General features: G+C 43.0%; 1 protein-coding gene across 1 annotated transcript in view; it reads left to right on the forward strand.

The window, feature by feature from the left end:
• The first annotated feature begins 1,032 nt into the window (after positions 1–1,032).
• STARD9 (StAR related lipid transfer domain containing 9) overlaps positions 1,033–18,610 on the forward strand; it is a 114,503-nt gene continuing 96,925 nt past the window's right edge. Inside the window, exons 1-3 of the mRNA XM_052646398.1 lie at positions 1,033–1,223; positions 6,224–6,293; positions 8,037–8,153. Of these exons, the coding sequence (XP_052502358.1) occupies positions 1,033–1,223; positions 6,224–6,293; positions 8,037–8,153 (378 nt within the window). The remainder of the gene's footprint in view (positions 1,224–6,223; positions 6,294–8,036; positions 8,154–18,610) is intronic.

The raw sequence follows: 18,610 nt of genomic DNA on the forward strand, positions 1-18,610 counted from the left end.
TATTTTCACTTCTTAGCTAATCTGATACACATTTTACTTAAATTGTTTTACTTATTATTAGTTTCTTTCACCAAGTTGCATGAGGTCAGAGGTTTGCCTGTTTTCTTCACTGCTATGATCTTAATCGTAATACATGACTACTTAGGAAATACTTGTTAAATACATAAACTAATACCTGCAAGTGCTCCTCCCTCCAACACGCATACAGTTCCTGAAATCCTATATAAAGTCGCACCTTTCTCCCTACATACACACAGAGACCATTACTGCATTTCCTTACCGTGCTTTTTCCAAAGTTTCATTTAGTACCATGCGACATATTATATATTCACGTATTTACTCTCTCTTCCCTTCCCTGTGGATTCTAATTTCCATGAAGGTTAGGACTGTATCCTCAGGGCCTTAGAACAGCACTTGACTCCGAGCAGGTACTCAGTAGTTACTTCTTGGATGAATTAATGAACCATTTCTGTCCGATACTATTCCCTACAAGATCACAAACTCTGTCAGGGTGGCGCTGAGCTTCCAGCACAATCTAAGAGAAGCTCGCCAGTGAGAACTCTAAACCCCGAATCCAGCGCCTTTTAAAGGAAAGAGAATGCCCCTTGAAGGGAACAGCAAAAACATCGGTGTTCCCCTAATATTTAACCACAGGATTGACAGATCAGGCGAACGCAGAGAATAAACGATTTAGTACATTACTAAACATACTAAACGAAAACTGTAAACTGTCTAGTGTTAACGAATTTACTAGACTTTGTAGTGCTTCGGACACTGGAAAAACAATAGCTAGTTTCTCTCAAGCGGGAGCCAGCCTTACCCACCCAGGATCTACACCACCCCGACCACGAGGCTCAGGATTGGTCCAGGCTCCTCAGGCTTGTCTGGGCTTCCTGCCCGCTTGTGGGAGAGGCAGTCCCGTGAGGCGCGTGGGCGGAGCGAGGCGGGGCGGCCCGGGCGTCCTCCCGCCCACCCAGCTCAGGATTGGCCGAGGCTCGGCAGGCACCACCCCGGCCAGGCGTCGGCCCGCATATGGGCGGGGTTGTCCTGCGAGGCGCGTGGGGCAGGCGGGGCCGGACCCAGGTTGGGGCTGGCCTGGGGCTTGTCTTGACTTGGGGCTGGGTCCGGGGATGCTGCAGCTGGGCAGACCTGCGGGGTCTGAGCCGTGGCCGACGGATGGCCAACGTGCGGGTGGCGGTGAGGGTCCGGCCCCTCAGCAAGAGGTGAGTCTGGGCGGGAGGGGGCGCCTGAGGCGTCAAGTGAGCTGAAAGGAAGGCGGAATCCCCGCCTCTCCCTTCAGTGAGTCTGGCGCGGAGAAATCAGACACAAAGTGGCCCAAGGGGCCAGCGTCCGGAAACCGTAAAGGCCTGGCCGGGACAAGGCCTGGCTTGGGTTGGGTTTTCGATTAGTGCCCTGGCGGGGAGCACTTAGTGGAAAGCCTCGGGATGGGCTCTCCTGTCCGTGTCCCCGGAGTCCCTGTGTCCCGGCAGGAGTTTTGAGGGACCGCCCGCGGCTCAAGTTTTGATGCACAGGTTGAGCCTTTCTCTCTGGATACGCTGAGAAGGACTGGGAAGCGTCTCTAAGTGGGGAGAGGGGTCGGAGGTCTACTGTCTCTTCTTGGTGGCTCTGGAGTACCTGTAAGGACTGAGGGAGAATCGTGAGTTTCTGCGTGCACATGGGTTTCTCTGTGAAGAAGTGGAGGAAAGCAGGTTGTAAGGCGTAAGAGGGAAATTGAGGCTCAGAGAGATCGTGGTTTCGTTCTGTGGGCGACTTCAAAAGTGTGAAGTAGGGGGAAGTCATTCTAAGCCCTTGCCTCAGCGTAGCCAGTTCCCGTTGTTGTTGTTGTTGTTTTCCATGCGAGAATCTGATCCTACACTCCTCAGCTGTTGAGGCATCCAGGGTCCATAATTTCTTTCCCTTCTTACTGATTTTTCCACTCACATGTTTGGAAAGTCATGGGAGGCTTCACAGAAGGCTTGGTGTTTGAACGCAAACGCTTTTGAAAGAGTTGGTTGCTGACAGGTGGAGGAGAAGGTGTAGAGAGCATTCTGTGAGAACACAGAGCAAAGACTTAGGCTCTTAGGAAACAGAAAAGTTTGGGCTTTTGAGGAGAGGCTGTGTGGAGGGAGGTGAGTGGTAGGAGATAAACCTGGCAGAATGTGGTTTGGGACCTGAAGGCACATATTGGAACTCTTTGGGAGGTTTAAAAATTTCCAGGACACAAGATGGCGTGAAAATTGGACAGAGCAGTCAGAAAAAGACATTGTCTCTCAGAACAAAATTCGGTTCTAGCAGGAGCAGGGCTTCCCTGGTGGCTCATTTGGTAAAGAATCTGCCTGCAGTGTGGGAGACCGGGGTTCGATCCTTGGGTTGGGAAGATCCCCTTGAGGAGGGCATGGCAACTCACTCCAGTGTTCTTGCCTTGAGAATCCCATGGACAGAGGAGCCTGGTGGGCTACAGTCCATGGGGTCACGAAGAGTTGGACAGAGGTCGCTGAGCGATTAAGCACAGCACACAGCACAGCAGAGTCTGTGCTTGTCCTGAATGGAGGTGCTTGGATTGAAAAGTCATACAGTTGACTGAATAATGAGAGCAGTGTGATAAGGGAAAGGGGCAAAAAAGTAGGAAAAGATAGAAGTGGTGCAATGGGAACTTCACTGGTGGTCCAGTGGCTAAGACCTTGCATTCCTAACGCAAGGGGTTTGAGTTCAGTCCCTGGTCTGGAACTAGATCCCACATGCTACAATGAAGAGTTGGCAAGAGTTTTGCAGCCACAGTAGAGAATGACATGTCAAACAAAAGTGAAGGGAAAAGAAGGGCACAAAAGCTTATTAATTTTTAACTAAATTTTATTTATTATTATTTTGGCTATCCTGGGTCTTCACTGTTGTGTGTGGGCTTTCTCTAGTTGCAGCCAGTGGGTTTCTCATGGAGATGGTTTATTATGTTTTGGAGCATGGGCTCTAGAGCGCAGGTTCAGTAGTTGTGGTGCACAGGCTTAGTTCCTCCGCGGCCTGTTGAATCTTCCTGAACCAGGAATCGAACCTGCATCGCCTGCATTGGCAGGTGAGTTCTCAACCACCGACCACCAGGGAAGTCTGAAAAGCTTATTAACTTTTAGCTCAGGTTAAGAGCCTTGAGCAGCAAGGGGTAGAAGGGCAAGACTGCAGTTACCCAGGTATGAGAGGATTATAGCCTGCTGAAGATTCGGGAGCCGGGATGAATAAACCTAGCATGACCCCAGCTAAGAAGTCCAAACTATTCCCCTCTTCTCACCACACTGTATTCCAGGGTTTGTTAATTTCCACCACCTTCGCTGAGGCTCATCTCAACATAGGCTATTTACTGATTATGTGATTTGTCCCAGCCTTCAAAAAAGTAATCAGCACAGATTCGGTTAACAAAGTCATTGGATCTTATGTGGTACTTGGAAATAAATCTTTGAGCTCAAGCTTCCTTTTTTATTTTTCCAGATGAGAAAATGGTCTTGTTAAAGATCTAAAAGTAGGTAGAGCCAAGATTCCATTCACCAGACCAAGCTGCTCCTTCCTGAGATTACAGAAAAATTGCACTTCTTTCTCAAATGCCTGTTTGCTCAGTAGGACTAGTAGAGACCATCAATAAAATGATAATATAGAGAACGGTTTTAGTGCGCTCCCTTTTACCGCACTGTTGTTTCCCATAATCAGAAAATCTGTGTCTCACTGTAAGAGGCTGCCGCTTGTTTGTCCCAAATCATTCATCATTGACAGAACATATTGGCCAATACTGTAGGCTCCAGAACACTTTCCACTGCCCTTTCAAAAAGGTAATTATCATGAACTATATTCCCTTTATGTGCTCTTCTTTTCACATCTGTGAAATAGTGTAACTACTTCAATGGTTTTTTTGTGAAGATTAAATGAAAGGATACATTGAAAATACTTAGAACAGAGCCTGGATGCTTTTAAGTGTCTGATAAAGTGCTAGTTATATAATTTTTAACAGCTATTTTTATTCCTCCTTGTTCTTAGCTGTCTTTTTAAATTTTATAAATGAGTAGATAACAAGTGGATATGGCTTGGCTATTTTCTAAGATAGTGATTTTCAAATTCTAGGATACATACAGTTCACCTGGGGAGCTTGTTATAATACAACTTGTTAAGAGGAATTCAAATTAACTAGCTCCACCACCTCCTGTAATTCTAATGAGTGAAGCCTGTGGACCACACTTTGAAAAACTGTCCTAGGAGTCAGTGTGTAACTGAGGATTTATTCCTGTGCAAAACCTTTAATCCTAAGGAATGAATACCTATTGGTAGAATTCAGGCCCCAGAGGCAAGTGGTGGTAGCCACAGCAGACTTCTTTGAACTCTGTGCAGTCAGCTGCCCTGTTGAGGTTGGTGTTCTTTCTATCTCTTCTGCTCAACTTTAATTTGTCTTCATTTTGTTTTAGAATAGATTGGAACCACTAGGTTACCAATGGCTGTGGGCCAGGCAGGGAAGGGGTGGTATCTCACCAACTATAGTGTCATATCCTTTTGTCAAGAGGTCAAGTTCAAGACCCTTTTTTATTTTGGCTGATTTATGCTAGAGTCCTAGGTGAATCCTTAAGAAAGGGCTCACTTAAAAAAATTAGATTAAATAGATTTGTAAAAGTTTTTCCCCTTACTTTGTTGCTCAATTTTCTTATAGCCTGTGTATTTTATAGTGGCTAAAGAGAAAATAAAACCTATTTTTAAATGCAGAAGGGAAAAAAAATGATCTTAACACCAAACTGAAAGATTTTCTTTAGGAGAGCTAGGGGCAGGGGACGCAGTTTTATAATCCTGGGGGACAAAGTATATCCGTACTGCCTTAAGTTCTGTCTAGTATGAAATATGAAAGAAAGAGCATCAGAGCCTTGAGGAAATTTAAGTAACAGGAATGCCATCACCTGGGAGAAGGAAATTTTTTTCTAGTACTTTATTCCAAATGCACTGACTAGTTTACAAAAATAATCTTAACCTAAAGACCCCTGTCTCACTGTGTATCCCTTGCCATCCCCTCCCCCCAAGTCCTCAAGGCCACATCCTGGCAACCCTGAGGGAAGATAAAAATGACACTGAACATATTTTCTCAACTTTCAGGTCCCAGGCCAGGAATAATTTAATTGATAGTTTTCACTGTAGTAGAAAGTACCAGTGAGTTAACTCCCATCTGTTAATATTCTGGCCTTGAGCACTTTATTTTAAAATATATATTTACTTGGTTGTGTCAGGTCTTAAGTGAGGCACATGGGCTCAGTAGTTTCCCCACGGCACGTGGAATCTTCCCAGACCAGGGGTGGAACCCACATCCCCCTGCATTGGAAGGCAGATTCCTAACTTCTGGACCACCAGGAAGTCTCTGACCTTAAGCACTTTAGCTAAAGCTCTATGTTGTGAAAAAAGATTTCATATCTAGAATGGAGTGTATTCCATTCATTTTGGGCTTCAGGTTTATGAATCATTTGGATTAAGCCCCTTAAAGTGAATTTAGGGGTTCGTTAATTGATAGAAGTGTTACTACATAACTACAATTTAGGAAGATCCTTAAGGATCTTGGCTGTTATTCTGACTTAAGAAGATAATATAAGGAAAGGATTTAGGAGATATGTTCTCAGGTCACAACAGAAAGGACTCTGAAACCTTTTTCATTATTTTATAATGAAATAAAATATTTCATCTTATTTATGTATGCTCAAAATATCAGAGGAAACGGGAAATGATGCCATGCTGTGTGCAGAGCTGAGGATACTCTCAGGGTTTCACAAGCCTGATTTCTGAGGCATATGGCTTTGTGGTTAGACAGATCTGGATTTAAATTCTGGCCCTGCCACTGCTAGCTGTGTGACCTTGGACAAATTAAATAATTTTTCTCACCCTTAGTCTTCCATTTATTAAAAAAAAAAGATCTGTCAGGAAGCTATGTCAGGAGGATGTGTTAAGAGGATAGAATAGGATGAAGAATAGCATATACTGTACTTAATACAATGCTTAGCACATAGAGGGTACCCAGTAACAGTGACTCTTCACTGTTCCCAAGCCGAATTCTAACAATCCAGAGAAACTTGCCAGCTCAGGGACTGCTTCAGACACCCCAGTTGTGGAGACAGCAGTAAGGAAACATTTTGTCCCAATAGTGCTGGTCTCAGCTGCTCTTTTCCTGATTAATTTTAAAAAGCAATATTTCCTCTCATCTGGGTTTGTGTCTTGCTTCTAGGGAGATCAAAGAAGGAGGAAAAATTATTGTGGAAGTTAATGGCAAAGTGGCAAAAATCAGGAATTTAAAGGTAAGCCTAAAATTGTTTTCCTTTTTCTTTCCCCCAAAGAACTAGTATTAATTATAGTGACTTCTGGGGTGAAGGTGTATCTGTGAATGCATTTAGAGAGGGAGAGTGGAAGAGGAAAGGGCATATAAGGGGAATTGTGGGAAGAGCTTTGACCAACCACAAAGCTAATATAAAAATATAACAGGGAAGAAGTTCCGGGGATGTAGTTACTGCAACCCAAGTTCTACCAAATGGGGTACAGCTATTTTGGAAACTGGTTAGTAGTAGATATTTTGAAAGTAAACACATGGCCAGCTTAAATCATATTTGGGGACAATTTGTGCGTGTGTTTAACTTATCTGACCTCCTATTAGACATTGGCTCAATCTTCTTATTGAATATCATTTCATTGAGAAGCATTAACAGGGGTTTTAGTATGCATCTGCTAATACAGAACTCATTTTTAGCCACAGTGAGGCCAAGTAAAGACTTTAGATTCCAGAAGAGAGTCAGGCATTAGCCCAAGTCTTGCTGTAAATACTCTTCCATAGATCTGACTGATCTTTGAGTCACAACTAGACAGACACTGGCAACTTCCTTCCCCACCCTTACTACTTCCTCTGGCTGATTTCCTCCATCCCATTCTTTTCTTTTCCCAGGCCAGGGGAAGTGGAAGGGATTCTTTCTTTCTGAGCCTTGAGTAGTGGAGAACAGGGAAGCCAGCCACGTGAATGCCGCTGCAGTCAGCTTGCAGGTGGTACTTGACATTCCTGAGAGCTGAGGAAGCTGCCTTGCAGGAGGAGGGTTTTCTGGACCCCAGTCCCCCCAGCCACATCCACTCTTGTGTTCCTCCTGTGATGTGATCCATTTCCTTTTATCAGTAGCTCTCTGCTGAGAGAGAAACCTGCCAGACTTTCAACAGGAGCTCCCTGGGGACAAAAGACCTTTCACTCTCTCCTGTCTCTTATTTATATCTCTGTTGCCTAATCACTTCAGCTTCTTTGTTCTGAGAGCTTATATTTTTGGTTCTTAAGAATAAATCTTGGCCAAGATCACACTCTAATCTGCCCCCTGCTCACCTCGCTGGCCAGCTATCCTCTTTTCTGAGTCCAGTTACCCACTCAGAATCTCTTCGTCATTCTGTCAGCCTCATTCTACTGTGGGTTTTAGAACCCAGTTCAAGGGATTGTTTCTCCCTGTCCAGAATCTAAATATTAAGTAGTAAGATAGGCATTTCTGTGAATAATGCCACTCTCCCCAGTACCTGGAGGTCGGTACAATTTCCAAGCTGCTCTCTTCTACCCCGAGCAGTTGGATTGGGCCCAGCTCTTCTGTCCAACATGCCTTCTGGGGGTGGGTACCCCAGGGACCTCTGTGAGAGCTCTAGGTTAACAGAGCCTGTCAGGCCCAGGGACTGAATTACTCATGCACGACTGGTATATTCTATAGAAATACTCGGAGAAGAAATGCTAGTAAGAAGAGGCCCAGGGAAGCAGAGGTTTTTTTCTCCCAAGCGGTCTTACGCCTCACAGGTCTGGTTTATATATAGATATGTGATAATATGATAGACATTTAATTCTGTTGCTTCATTGTACCTAACAAGATGAAGACAAAGGTTACTTTTTTCCCCCTTTTCAGGTAGATATCATAAAGGTTCTCATGGTCAGTCCAGGTATCTCTATCTACAAGCAGAGGAATCAAGTGCCTCTGATTTGATTCTGATATTACAGTAGAGAAGATACTAGATCTTGTGTTTAATTTTAGGTGGACGGTCGACCTAATGGCTTTGGCGACTCCCGGGAGAAGGTTGTGGCGTTTGGCTTTGATTACTGCTACTGGTCAGTCAACCCAGAGGATCCCCAGTATGCCTCTCAGGATGTGGTAATGTCATTTTCCTTCACTTTCCCCAGGTCTTTATAACTGGATAATTATTGGGAAATTAATGTGGAATCTGGGCCCTGGCTATTTCTTACTTATGGTAGGTTGGTCAGAAACTAATGATGTTTTGGTTTGGGAAGTATTGTCTGCAGCAGATCTGCTGAGGACTGAGAGGATGAGCCAAGCCTTTGCTGGCTAACGCTGTTGGTCATCCTTCCTGCTGCTTAGCTTTCCCACAGATTTCCAAGGTCTGGTCAAGGAGGTCTACATAGGACTTCTGTTTCTGTGAAGCAGCAGCATTGTCCTGGTTGGAGCACTGTCAGAGGTCATGCATTTGGTCCCTGTGATGGCCAGCAAGCCTTGCCTGATTCACTTCTGTGACCACAGACAGTAGCTCTTATCCTAGCAGCTGCTAGGGTCCTTTCTCAAATTAGAAAAATGATATCTTTGGCTTTTCATATGTCCTTTCTTAAATGAGAAAGAGAATACTAGAGGCATATGTTCTTAGAAAAAAGTATTGAAAATGGATATATTTGGGGAGGAGCCCTAGACAACCATTGCCTATCAGTCTATATACCTTTGAATAAAAAGCCAAAGTGTGTTTTCTGCTAAGTATTTCAGTCCTTTGTGAAACTTTCCCTAATTATGCTAAAGAAACCATTTTATCAAGTTTGAGTGATTTAGAGGACAGCATAGGCATACCTCATTTTTATGACATTTGGTTTTATTGCACCTAATAGATACTGCATTATTTACAAATTGACTATTTGTGGCAACTCTGCATGAGTAAGTCTGTCTGTGCCATTTTTCATAGCATTTATTCACTTTGTGTCTCTGTGTGACATTTTGGTAATTCTCATAATATTTAAATTTTTAAATTATTATTCCATTTTTGTGGTTATCTCTGGTCATGTCACCACTATGACTCACTGAAGGCTCAGATGATGGTTAGTATTTTTTAGTCTTAAAGAATTTTCTAATTAAGATTTGTTCATTGTTTATAAACATACTGCTATTGCACTTAGTAGACGGCAGTATGTGTAAATATATCTTTGGTATGCACTGCTAAGTCGCTTCAGTTGTGTCCAACTCTGTGTGACCCCATAGACAGCAGCCCACCAGGCTCCCCCATCCCTGGGATTCTCCAGGCAAGAACACTGGAGTGGGTTGCCATTTCCTTCTCCAATGCATGAAAGTGGAAAATGAAAAGTGAAATTGAAGTTGCTCAGTCGTGTCTGACTTATCGCGACCCCATGGACTGCAGCCTACCAGGCTCCTCCATCCATAGGATTTTCCAGGCAAGAGTACTGGAGTGGGGTGCCATTGCCTTCTCCATTGGTATGCACTAGGAAACCAAAAAATTCATGTGACTGCCCTTGTTTCAATTATTCACTTTATTGTGCTGGTCTGGAGCCAGACCTGTAACATCTCCAAGGTCTACCGGTACTGATTTTTCTGCTAGTGCAGACTTCTGAAGATGATTGGATAGTTCTAAACCATGGAAGTATAATTCCCCATCCTTCCCTTTTGAGGGGACCATGTGGAAACAAGATACTAGACCACTGTGGAATTTGTTATTTTCGTTGGTCCCTTCTGTTGTAATATGAGCACCTCACTTTTGTAGTCACAATTTGTTTTCCATAAATGCTTAGCAGGTGCTGCAGCTGCTGCTGCCGCTAAGTCGCTTCAGTCGTGTCCGACTCTGTGCGACCCCATAGACGGCAGCCCACCAGGCTCCCCCACCCCTGGGATTCTCCAGGCAAGAACACTGAAATGGGCTGCCATTTCCTTCTCCAATGCATGAAAGTGAAAAGTGAAAGTGAAGTCACTTAGTCGTGTCCAACTCTTAGCAACTCCATGGACTACGGCCTACCAGGCTCCTTCGTCCATGGGATTTTCCAGGCAAGAACACTGGAGTGGGGTGCCATTGCCTTCTCCAATGCATGAAAGTGAAAAGTGAAAGTGAAGTTGCTTAGTAGGTGCAGTGTGGGTATTACCTGGCTCCGATAAAGCCTTCTCTGTCCTTTGAAGGATGAGGGCTCTTGCAGATCCGGGCTTGTCTTGTGGCCCTGGACTTTTATCCCAATACTCAAGCATGTATGAGGTAACTGGTTTACTAGTGTTCATATTGTTCCACTGAGATCATCCAAGAAGAGCCAGGAAAGGAACTGACTCTTAAATAAGAGGATGGTACTCCTAAAGCAGTTCACAGTTGTGACTATATCTGTGGCATCGAAGACAGTGGTCTCTAGAAGAAAGTGTGAGCATTCCAATGGCTCCTTCCGTTCTTCTTGGCCATGGCATACCTAGGACTGTTCTGTACATAAGAAACATTAACTATTTTGTGTAACATTTGATGGATAATCTGGGAAGTATATGTAAACAAAAAAATCACCATTTAGTATACAGTGTATAGGTATAATTTTGTTTTGAGGCTCATATTTTGTATTTATGTAGCTTAAGTGTGTAAAAATTATCTAGTGGAAACCCAGAAACCCATAGAGGAGGGGAATTCATAAATGTGATTCCTCTTCTGTTGCCTGATTTGAAATTCAGTGGAAAGATCAAATGGGATTTGGACAGGAAGCCTGTGCAGAGAGATAAAACCAGTGCCTCCTGAAATTTATTCTGGCTTGTTTACTAAAAGTCTAAGGCATTCATTGGGTAGTATATGAGAGGGAAGGAAAGGAATCTCTGTCACAGGCTGGAGAAGGGCCAGAGTTTCCAGAATGTTGTCAACACTCAGATCCACCTGATTTGTTTGGAGGGACTCATCACTGACAGAAACTGGAGCCCAGACTTTTAACCTTAATCAGTATGACTCTGAGGTCACCAGGGTTAGGAAAGGCAGATTGTTATAAAATAGGACTTGGCATAGGATAGAGTTTATATGTCATCTGGTTCTTCCCCTCCCAAAATACAGCAATCCTTTCTACTGTCTTTCTGATCATATTTTGGGGGATGGGGGTGGCGAGAGACCAGTCTTATTGAAGTATAATTTTGATATAAGTCACCATTTAGTGTAGAGTGCACAGTTCTATGAGTTTTGACAAGCACATATAGTTGTATAGCTTACACTACAATACGTATATAAAATAGTGTGAGTGAGTGAGTGAAGTCGCTCAGTCGTGTCCGACTCTTTGCGACCCCATGGACTAGTAGCCTACCAGGCTGCTCCCTCCATGGGATTCTCCAGGCAAGCGTACTGGAGTGGGTTGCCATTTCCTTCTCCAGGGGATCTTCCCGACCCAGGGATCAAACCTGGGTCTCCCACATTCCAGGCAGACACTTTAACCTCTGGGCCACCGGGGAAGCCCATATAAAATAGTGTATATTCCCCCAAATCTTCCATGCCTCATTGTAGTCAAACTGTTCTCCTTAACCACCTAGCCCCTGGCAATGTTTTCTTCCCTACAGTTTTATCTGCTTCATAATGCTGTAAAAGTGTACTATAATAGTAGGTAGCCTCTTGAGTCTGGCTTACTTCACTTAGCATGATGTATTGAATACTTGAGATTCACCTCTGCTGTGGTTTGTAATCTGACCTTGATTCAGACTCATGTAAATAATTTTCTTGCCCCAAAGGAATCTTATGGCTTTGAAAACATTGATTCTAACTCTGAAGACTGAGGGACCAAGTCCCTGGAGGACTGTACCTCATTTTATGAAGAAAGGACTGTCATCACCCTCAGAAATACAGCACTGATATCAAAATATACAGATATCTGTGTTGAAATATTCCCTACTGGTCTTAGGGGGCTTTTGAGCAACATCATAAGCCATTGCATGATAGAAGTTGATGAGAAGTCACCTATTTGGTGTTGATGCTGCCTCCTCCTCATGGTCTTTTAGAGTGTTAGAGCTTGAAGGGAACCTAGTAGTCATCCAGGCCAGGCTTTCCCAACCTCAGCACTATTAATATTCTGGCTGTGTAATTCTTTGTTGTGAGGAATCTGTCCTGGGCACTGTAGAATCTTTAGCAGTGTCGCTGGCCTATACTCTCTAGATGCTGGTAGTAGTCCCAATTATGACAATCAAAAATGTTTTCAAAAAAGGCCCATCTTCTAGGCCAACCCTCTTATGTTCCAGAGACAATGTATAACTAACATAGGCTTATACAGGCAGTTAATGCCCAAGCAGGACTAGAACCTTGCTTGCTCTGGTGGCCTTTGCATTGTGTTGTATCATTCTACCTCCTCTCTTTATGCCTATGTTACAATCTCAAAAAATAAGTTCAAGATTAAAATTCCTTAGTGCTTTAGCACTTCCCAGTCCTTAATGGTGACACACTTAAACACATAGACAGTTCAGTTCAGTTCAGTCGCTCAGTCGTGTCTGACTGTTTGTGACCCCATGAATCGCAGCACGCCAGGGCTCCCTGTCCATCACAGACTCCTGGAGTTCACTCAGACTCACGTCCATCGAGTCCGTGATGCCATCCAGCCATCTCATCCTCTGCCGTCCCCTTCTCCTCCTGCCCCCAATCCCTCCCAGCATCAAAGTCTTTTCCAATGAATCAACTCTTCACATGAGGTGGCCAAAGTACTGGAGTTTCAGCTTCAGCATCATTCCTTCCAAAGAAATCCCAGGGCTGATCTCCTTCAGAATGGCCTGGTTGGATCTCCTTGCAGTCCAAGGGACTCTCAAGAGTCTTCTCCAACACCACAGTTCAAAAGCATCAATTCTTCGGCGCTCAGCCTTCTTCACAGTCCAACTCTCACATCCATACATGACCGCAGGAAAAACCATAGCCTTGACTAGATGGACTTTAGTTGGCAAAGTAATGTCTCTGCTTTTGAATATACTATCTAGGTTGGTCATAACTTTTCTTCCAAGGATTAAGCGTCTTTTAATTTCATGGCTGCAGTCACCATCTGCAGTGATTTTGGAGCCAAAAAAAATAAAGTCTGACACTGTTTCCACTGTTTCCCCGTCTATTTCCCATGAAGTGATGGGACCGGATGCCATGATCTTTGTTTTCTGAATGCTGAGCTTTAAGCCAACTTTTTCTTTTTCTCTTTTTTTTTAAGCCAACTGTTTCACTCTCCACTTTCACTTTCATCAAGAGGCTTTTTAGTTCCTCTTCACTTTCTGCCATAAGGGTGGTGGTGTCATCTGCATGTCTGAAGTTATTGATATTTCTCCTGGCAATCTTGATTCCAGCTTGTGCTTCTTCCAGTCCAGCGTTTTTTATGATGTACTCTGCATATAAGTTAAATCAGTAGGGTGACAATATACAGCCTTGACGTACTCCTTTTCCTATTTGGAACCAGTCTGTTGTTCCACGTCCAGTTCTAACTGTTGCTTCCTGACCTGCATATAGGTTCCTTAAGAGGCAGGTCAGGTGGTCTGGTATTCCTATCTCTTTCAGAATTTTCCACAGTTTATTGTGATCCACACAGTCGAAGGCTTTGGCATAGTCAGTAAAGCAGAAATAGATGTTTTTCTGGAACTCTCTTGCTTTTTCCATGATCCAGTGGATGTTGGCAATTTGATCTCTGGTTCCTCTGCCTTTTCTAAAACCAGCTTGAACATCAGGGAGTTCGCGGTTCACGTATTGCTGAAGCCTGGCTTGGAGAATTTTGAGCATTACTTTACTAGCATGTGAGATGAGTGCAATTGTGCGGTAGTTTGAGCATTCTTTTGCGTTGCCTTTCTTTGGGATTGGGATGAAAACTGACCTTTTCCAGTCCTGTGGCCACTGCTGAGTTTTCCAAATTTGCTGGCATATTGAGTGCAGCACTTTCACAGCATCATCTTTCAGGATTTGAAATAGCTCAACTGGAATTCCATCACCTCCACTAGCTTTCACATTCCAGGATGTCTGGCTCTAGATGAATGATCACACCATTGTGATTATCTGGGTCGTGAAGATTTTTTTTGTGCAGTTCTTCTGTGTATTCTTGCAACCTCTTCTTAATATCTTCTTCTTCTGTTAGGTCCATACCATTTCTGTCCTTTATTGTGCCCATCTTTGCATGAAATATTCCCTTGATATCTCTAATGTTCTTGAAGAGATCTCTAGTCTTTCCCATTCTGTTGTTTTCCTCTATTTCTTTGCACTGATCGTTGAAGAAGGCTTTCTTATCTCTTCTTGCTATTTTCTGGAACTCTGCATTCAGATGCTTATATCTTTCCTTTTCTCCTTTGCTTTTTGCTTCTCTTCTTTTCATAGCTATTTGTAAGGCCTCTCCAGGCAGCCATTTTGCTTTTTTGCATTTCTTTTCCATGGGGATGGTCTTGATCCCTATCTCCTGTACAATGTCATGAACCTCATTCCATAGTTCATCAGGCACTCTATCTATCAGATCTAGTCCCTTAAATCTATTTCTCACTTCCACTGTATAATCATAAGGCATTTGATGTAGGTCATACCTGAATGGTCTAGCGGTTTTCCCTACTTTCTTCAATTTAAGTCTGAATTTGGTAATAAGGAGTTCATGATCTGAGCCACAGTCAGCTCCTGGTCTTGTTTTTGTTGACTGTATAGAGCTTCTCCATCTTTGGGTGCAAAGAATATAATCAGTCTGATTTCGGTGTTGACCATCTGGTGATATCCATGTGTAGAGTCTTCTCTTGTGTTGTTTGAAGAGGGTGTTTTCTATGACCAGTGCATTTTCTTGGCAAAACTCTGTTAGTCTTTACCCTGCTTCATTCCATATTCCAAGGCCAAATTTGCCTGTTACTCCAGGTGTTTCTTGACTTCCTACTTTTGCATTCTATTCCCCTATAATGAAAATGACATCTTTTTTGGGTGTTAATTCTAAAAGGTCTTAGAGGTCTTCATAGAACCGTTCAACTTCAGCTTCTTCAGCGTTACTGGTTGGGGCATAGACTTGGATAACTGTGATATTGAATGGTTTGCCTTGGAAACGAACAGAAATCATTCTGTTGTTTTTGAGATTGCATCCAAATACTGCATTTCGGACTCTTTTGTTGACCATGATGGCTACTTCATTTCTTCTGAGGGATTCCTGCCCGCAGGAATCTATGTCACATAGATCAGGTGTCAACAAATATGAGCCTGTAGAGAGCAAGTCAACTAGAAGTTCTGCTGAGAGGCAGCTTCCTTGTTAATAATCTATAGATCCTAAATGTTTAACATTTCATTTGACTCTTCCCCCCAAATCTATCAAACATGTGTTTTAACTCCGTTTTATAGATAAGGAAACTGAGGCATGAAAGGTTACAAGGCTTGCCTAAGTCACTTAGCCAGTAAATTAGTAGTGAAGCAAGGATTCAAACCCAAGACAGTCCGGCTCTAAATTGTGTGTCGTGTCCACCAAGCCTCACTGACTCTCAACATTAGACAATTCTCAGTTAGTCTACTAGTGACCTGGTCCTCTCTTTCTATGTATTATCTGTTTCCACCCTTTCAGTAACTTGAAATGGAGAAGATTTTATCCTCTTTCAGTAGTTGGGGAAATTTAGGCTTAAAGAGATTACATGATCTGCCCAAAGTCAGACAACAAGAAAATGAGTCTTGGATTTGAACACAGGATCATCTGAATGCAAAGTTCATATTCTTTTATAAAAATATAAAAAGAGGTATATAGTAAAAGGAAGAGAAGGAAAATTGAGAGAGGATGATGGGAAAGAGAGAGAAAAGGTTATGGTGAATGGGGATTGGCAGGGGATTATACTATCTGATTTGACATCAGAATTGTGGGGTAATGGACATCAGCATTCCATTTTTTTTTTCAATTGAAAGCAATCATTGTTAACTGACTAGATTGCAAAAATAATTATGGTAGATACCTTAGTTCATCCTTCTAATAAGCCTGTTGATCTCGTCTTCCCTGTTGCCAGCATCTCCACCTTCTATAAAATGGGTGGTCTTTTTCTTCATTCCTCCTCATGGAGAAGACAATTTAAAGGGTCACAGGAAGCTGCTTGCTTCTTTGAAACATTTTCCAACATACAGATGTCATGAATCGTATCCTCCATGCAGATGATGCCATATTTCCCAAGAGATTGAGCAATCAATGTGTTATCCATCAGAGCGATTCACGTCTTGTTGATTTTGCCATAACCTTACTTAGAGATGAATTCATTTGCAGACTTCAGATTTGGGTACCCCCATTCAATGTATTGGAGAAGGACATGGCAATCCACTCCAGTATTCTTGCCTGGAGAATTCCATGGACAGAGTACCCTGGTGGGCTACAGTCCACAGGGTCACAAAGAGTTAGACACTATGTGTGACTGAGCACTCTTGAAGTTAGAACTGGATTTGAATTCAGGCACAGCCACTTATTAGCTGGCTTTTTTCAAACAGATAACTTAACCTCTCTGAGTCTTAGTTTTTTAGCTGGAGTTACTGTGAGGAGGAAAAAAATAATGATGTGACGTACTCAGTCTAGGGCTTGGCAACTAGAAGTTGAGTAAATGAGGTCATGAGTGTTGTGGCTTGGGTTGTGATTATCACTATCACAGCACAAGAGAAGCAAGGCTCATGCTTCTTTCTAAGTGCTGAACTAGATTTGAAAATCTCTTCTTTGAATTTGTTGTGCTCACTTCTGGGACCAGCATGCTCCACTTGGAAAATTAACTTCCCTCCATTCCTCCTGGTCAGGAACATCTGTTGGAGCGGGAGTCCTCTGCTCAAGCATATTGTGTTTGGGTGATTATGTGTTTGTAAAAATTTCCATGAAGAGCATTAGCTCAGCTTTACCCACCAAGGACTGTGAGTGGCTGTCAAAACAAGTGCAGACTGAGTCAACAGAAAGCCAGTCAGGAACAAAAAACCACCCAGCCCTTGTGGGACGTAATTGCTTCTATACTCCTGGGAATCTTTATTTTAAACTGCTTTTGTTGTTTGGCTAAAACACAATGCCTAAAATGCCTGTAGCTTTTCCACATGAAAAATTGTGTGAGTGAGCAGGGATTTCCTCCCCACAACTACCAAATTCAAAACTGAAATTCTAGTAGCACTGTGATTGTGTTTGTTGTTGTTTACATGTCCACAATATGCTGAACATCACACAATGCACAAAGACCATCCATTGCTTACCCTCAAAGAGCCCTGGCAGGAGCCAGGATGGAGGGCAGTGAGTGTGTGTATGTTGACGTGGATGCATGCATGTATGTGTTATAGGTTCTTTGGTGAACATATTCTCTAGTCCTGGACTCCAGTTTAAGGACGTTAGGAACCTGGAAAGGCTTCAGAGGAAAACCCCACACACCCCAAAATGATTAAAGGGCTGGCTGTAGGAACCAAGAGGAAAGCTACTGTCAGTGTAGTGCACGCCATGTGTGTGATTATTTAATGAAAGAACATTGCTCTGGAGACAGGAAAGACAGGTGACAATAGTGCTTTGCAAGTATGGAGCATGATTATTTTAAGCTTATGCAGAATTAGAACAAGCTGGTCTTCATTGCCATTAGGAGAAAATGGAAGAGAATTCCCTGGCCATCCAGTGGTTTGTACTCTGTGCTTTCACTGTCGAGGGCACAGGTTGAATCCCTGGTCAGGCAACTGAGTTTCCGCAAGCTGTGCAGCACAGCCAAAAAAAAAAAAAAGAAAAGGAAAAAATAGAGAAATTTGAATTAGGACATGAACAGTACCTTTTGCAGAGTTTTTGAATCCAGCTAAATAGTTTTGACTTTAGAATTTCAGAATTTTGGTGTTAGAAGAAACACTAGAGACCGTCATGACACACGTTTGAATGATAAAGGCATAGAGAGACAAAAATAGCAATTATAGGGTGTTTTTTCTTTTTGGCTAGTCCAGAATTATGCTTGATGTTGCATGGGAATGTCTGTTGCTTATTCTAGTGACAGGGTCGTGAACTGCAACACAGAGTTTCCTGCAGGGCAGGAAGTGTGCTGCTTAACAGAATCCCAAGGAAAGATCTTGTTCTTGAGACTGGGCCTCTCCCTGGCTCTTTACCCCATCAAGATGAGGACATAGCATTGTAGCCATCTAGTAGTATGTGGGGGCATTGAACGCTTATTATTATAAGTTCTCTAATGTGACATGCTTTTTTGTACAGTTCTTCTGTGTATTCTTGCCACCTTTTCTTAATTTCTTCTGCTTCTGTTAGCTCCTTGCCAGTTTTGTCCTTTATTGTGCCTATCCTTGCATGAAATGTTCCTTTGGTATGTCCAATTTTCTTAGAGAGCTCTAGTCTTTCCCATTCTGTTGTTTTCCTCTATTTCTTTGCATTGTTCACTTAAGAAGGCTTTCTTAGCTCTCCTTGCTATTCTCTTGGGTATATGTTTCCCTTTCGCCTTTGCCTTTCACTTCTTTTCTCACCTATTTGTAAGGCCTCCTCAGACAACCACTTTGCCCTCTTACATTTCTTTTTCTTGGGGATGGTTTTGGTCACCACCTCCTGGACAATGTTACGAACCTCCATTCATAGTTTCTCGGGCACTCTGTCTACCAGGTCTAGTCCCTTGAATCTATTCGTCACCTCCACTGTATAATCATAAAGGATTTAATTTAGATCATACCT

This window comes from Budorcas taxicolor, chromosome 10 (genome assembly GCF_023091745.1).
Source record: "Budorcas taxicolor isolate Tak-1 chromosome 10, Takin1.1, whole genome shotgun sequence".
Lineage (NCBI taxonomy): Eukaryota > Metazoa > Chordata > Mammalia > Artiodactyla > Bovidae > Budorcas > Budorcas taxicolor.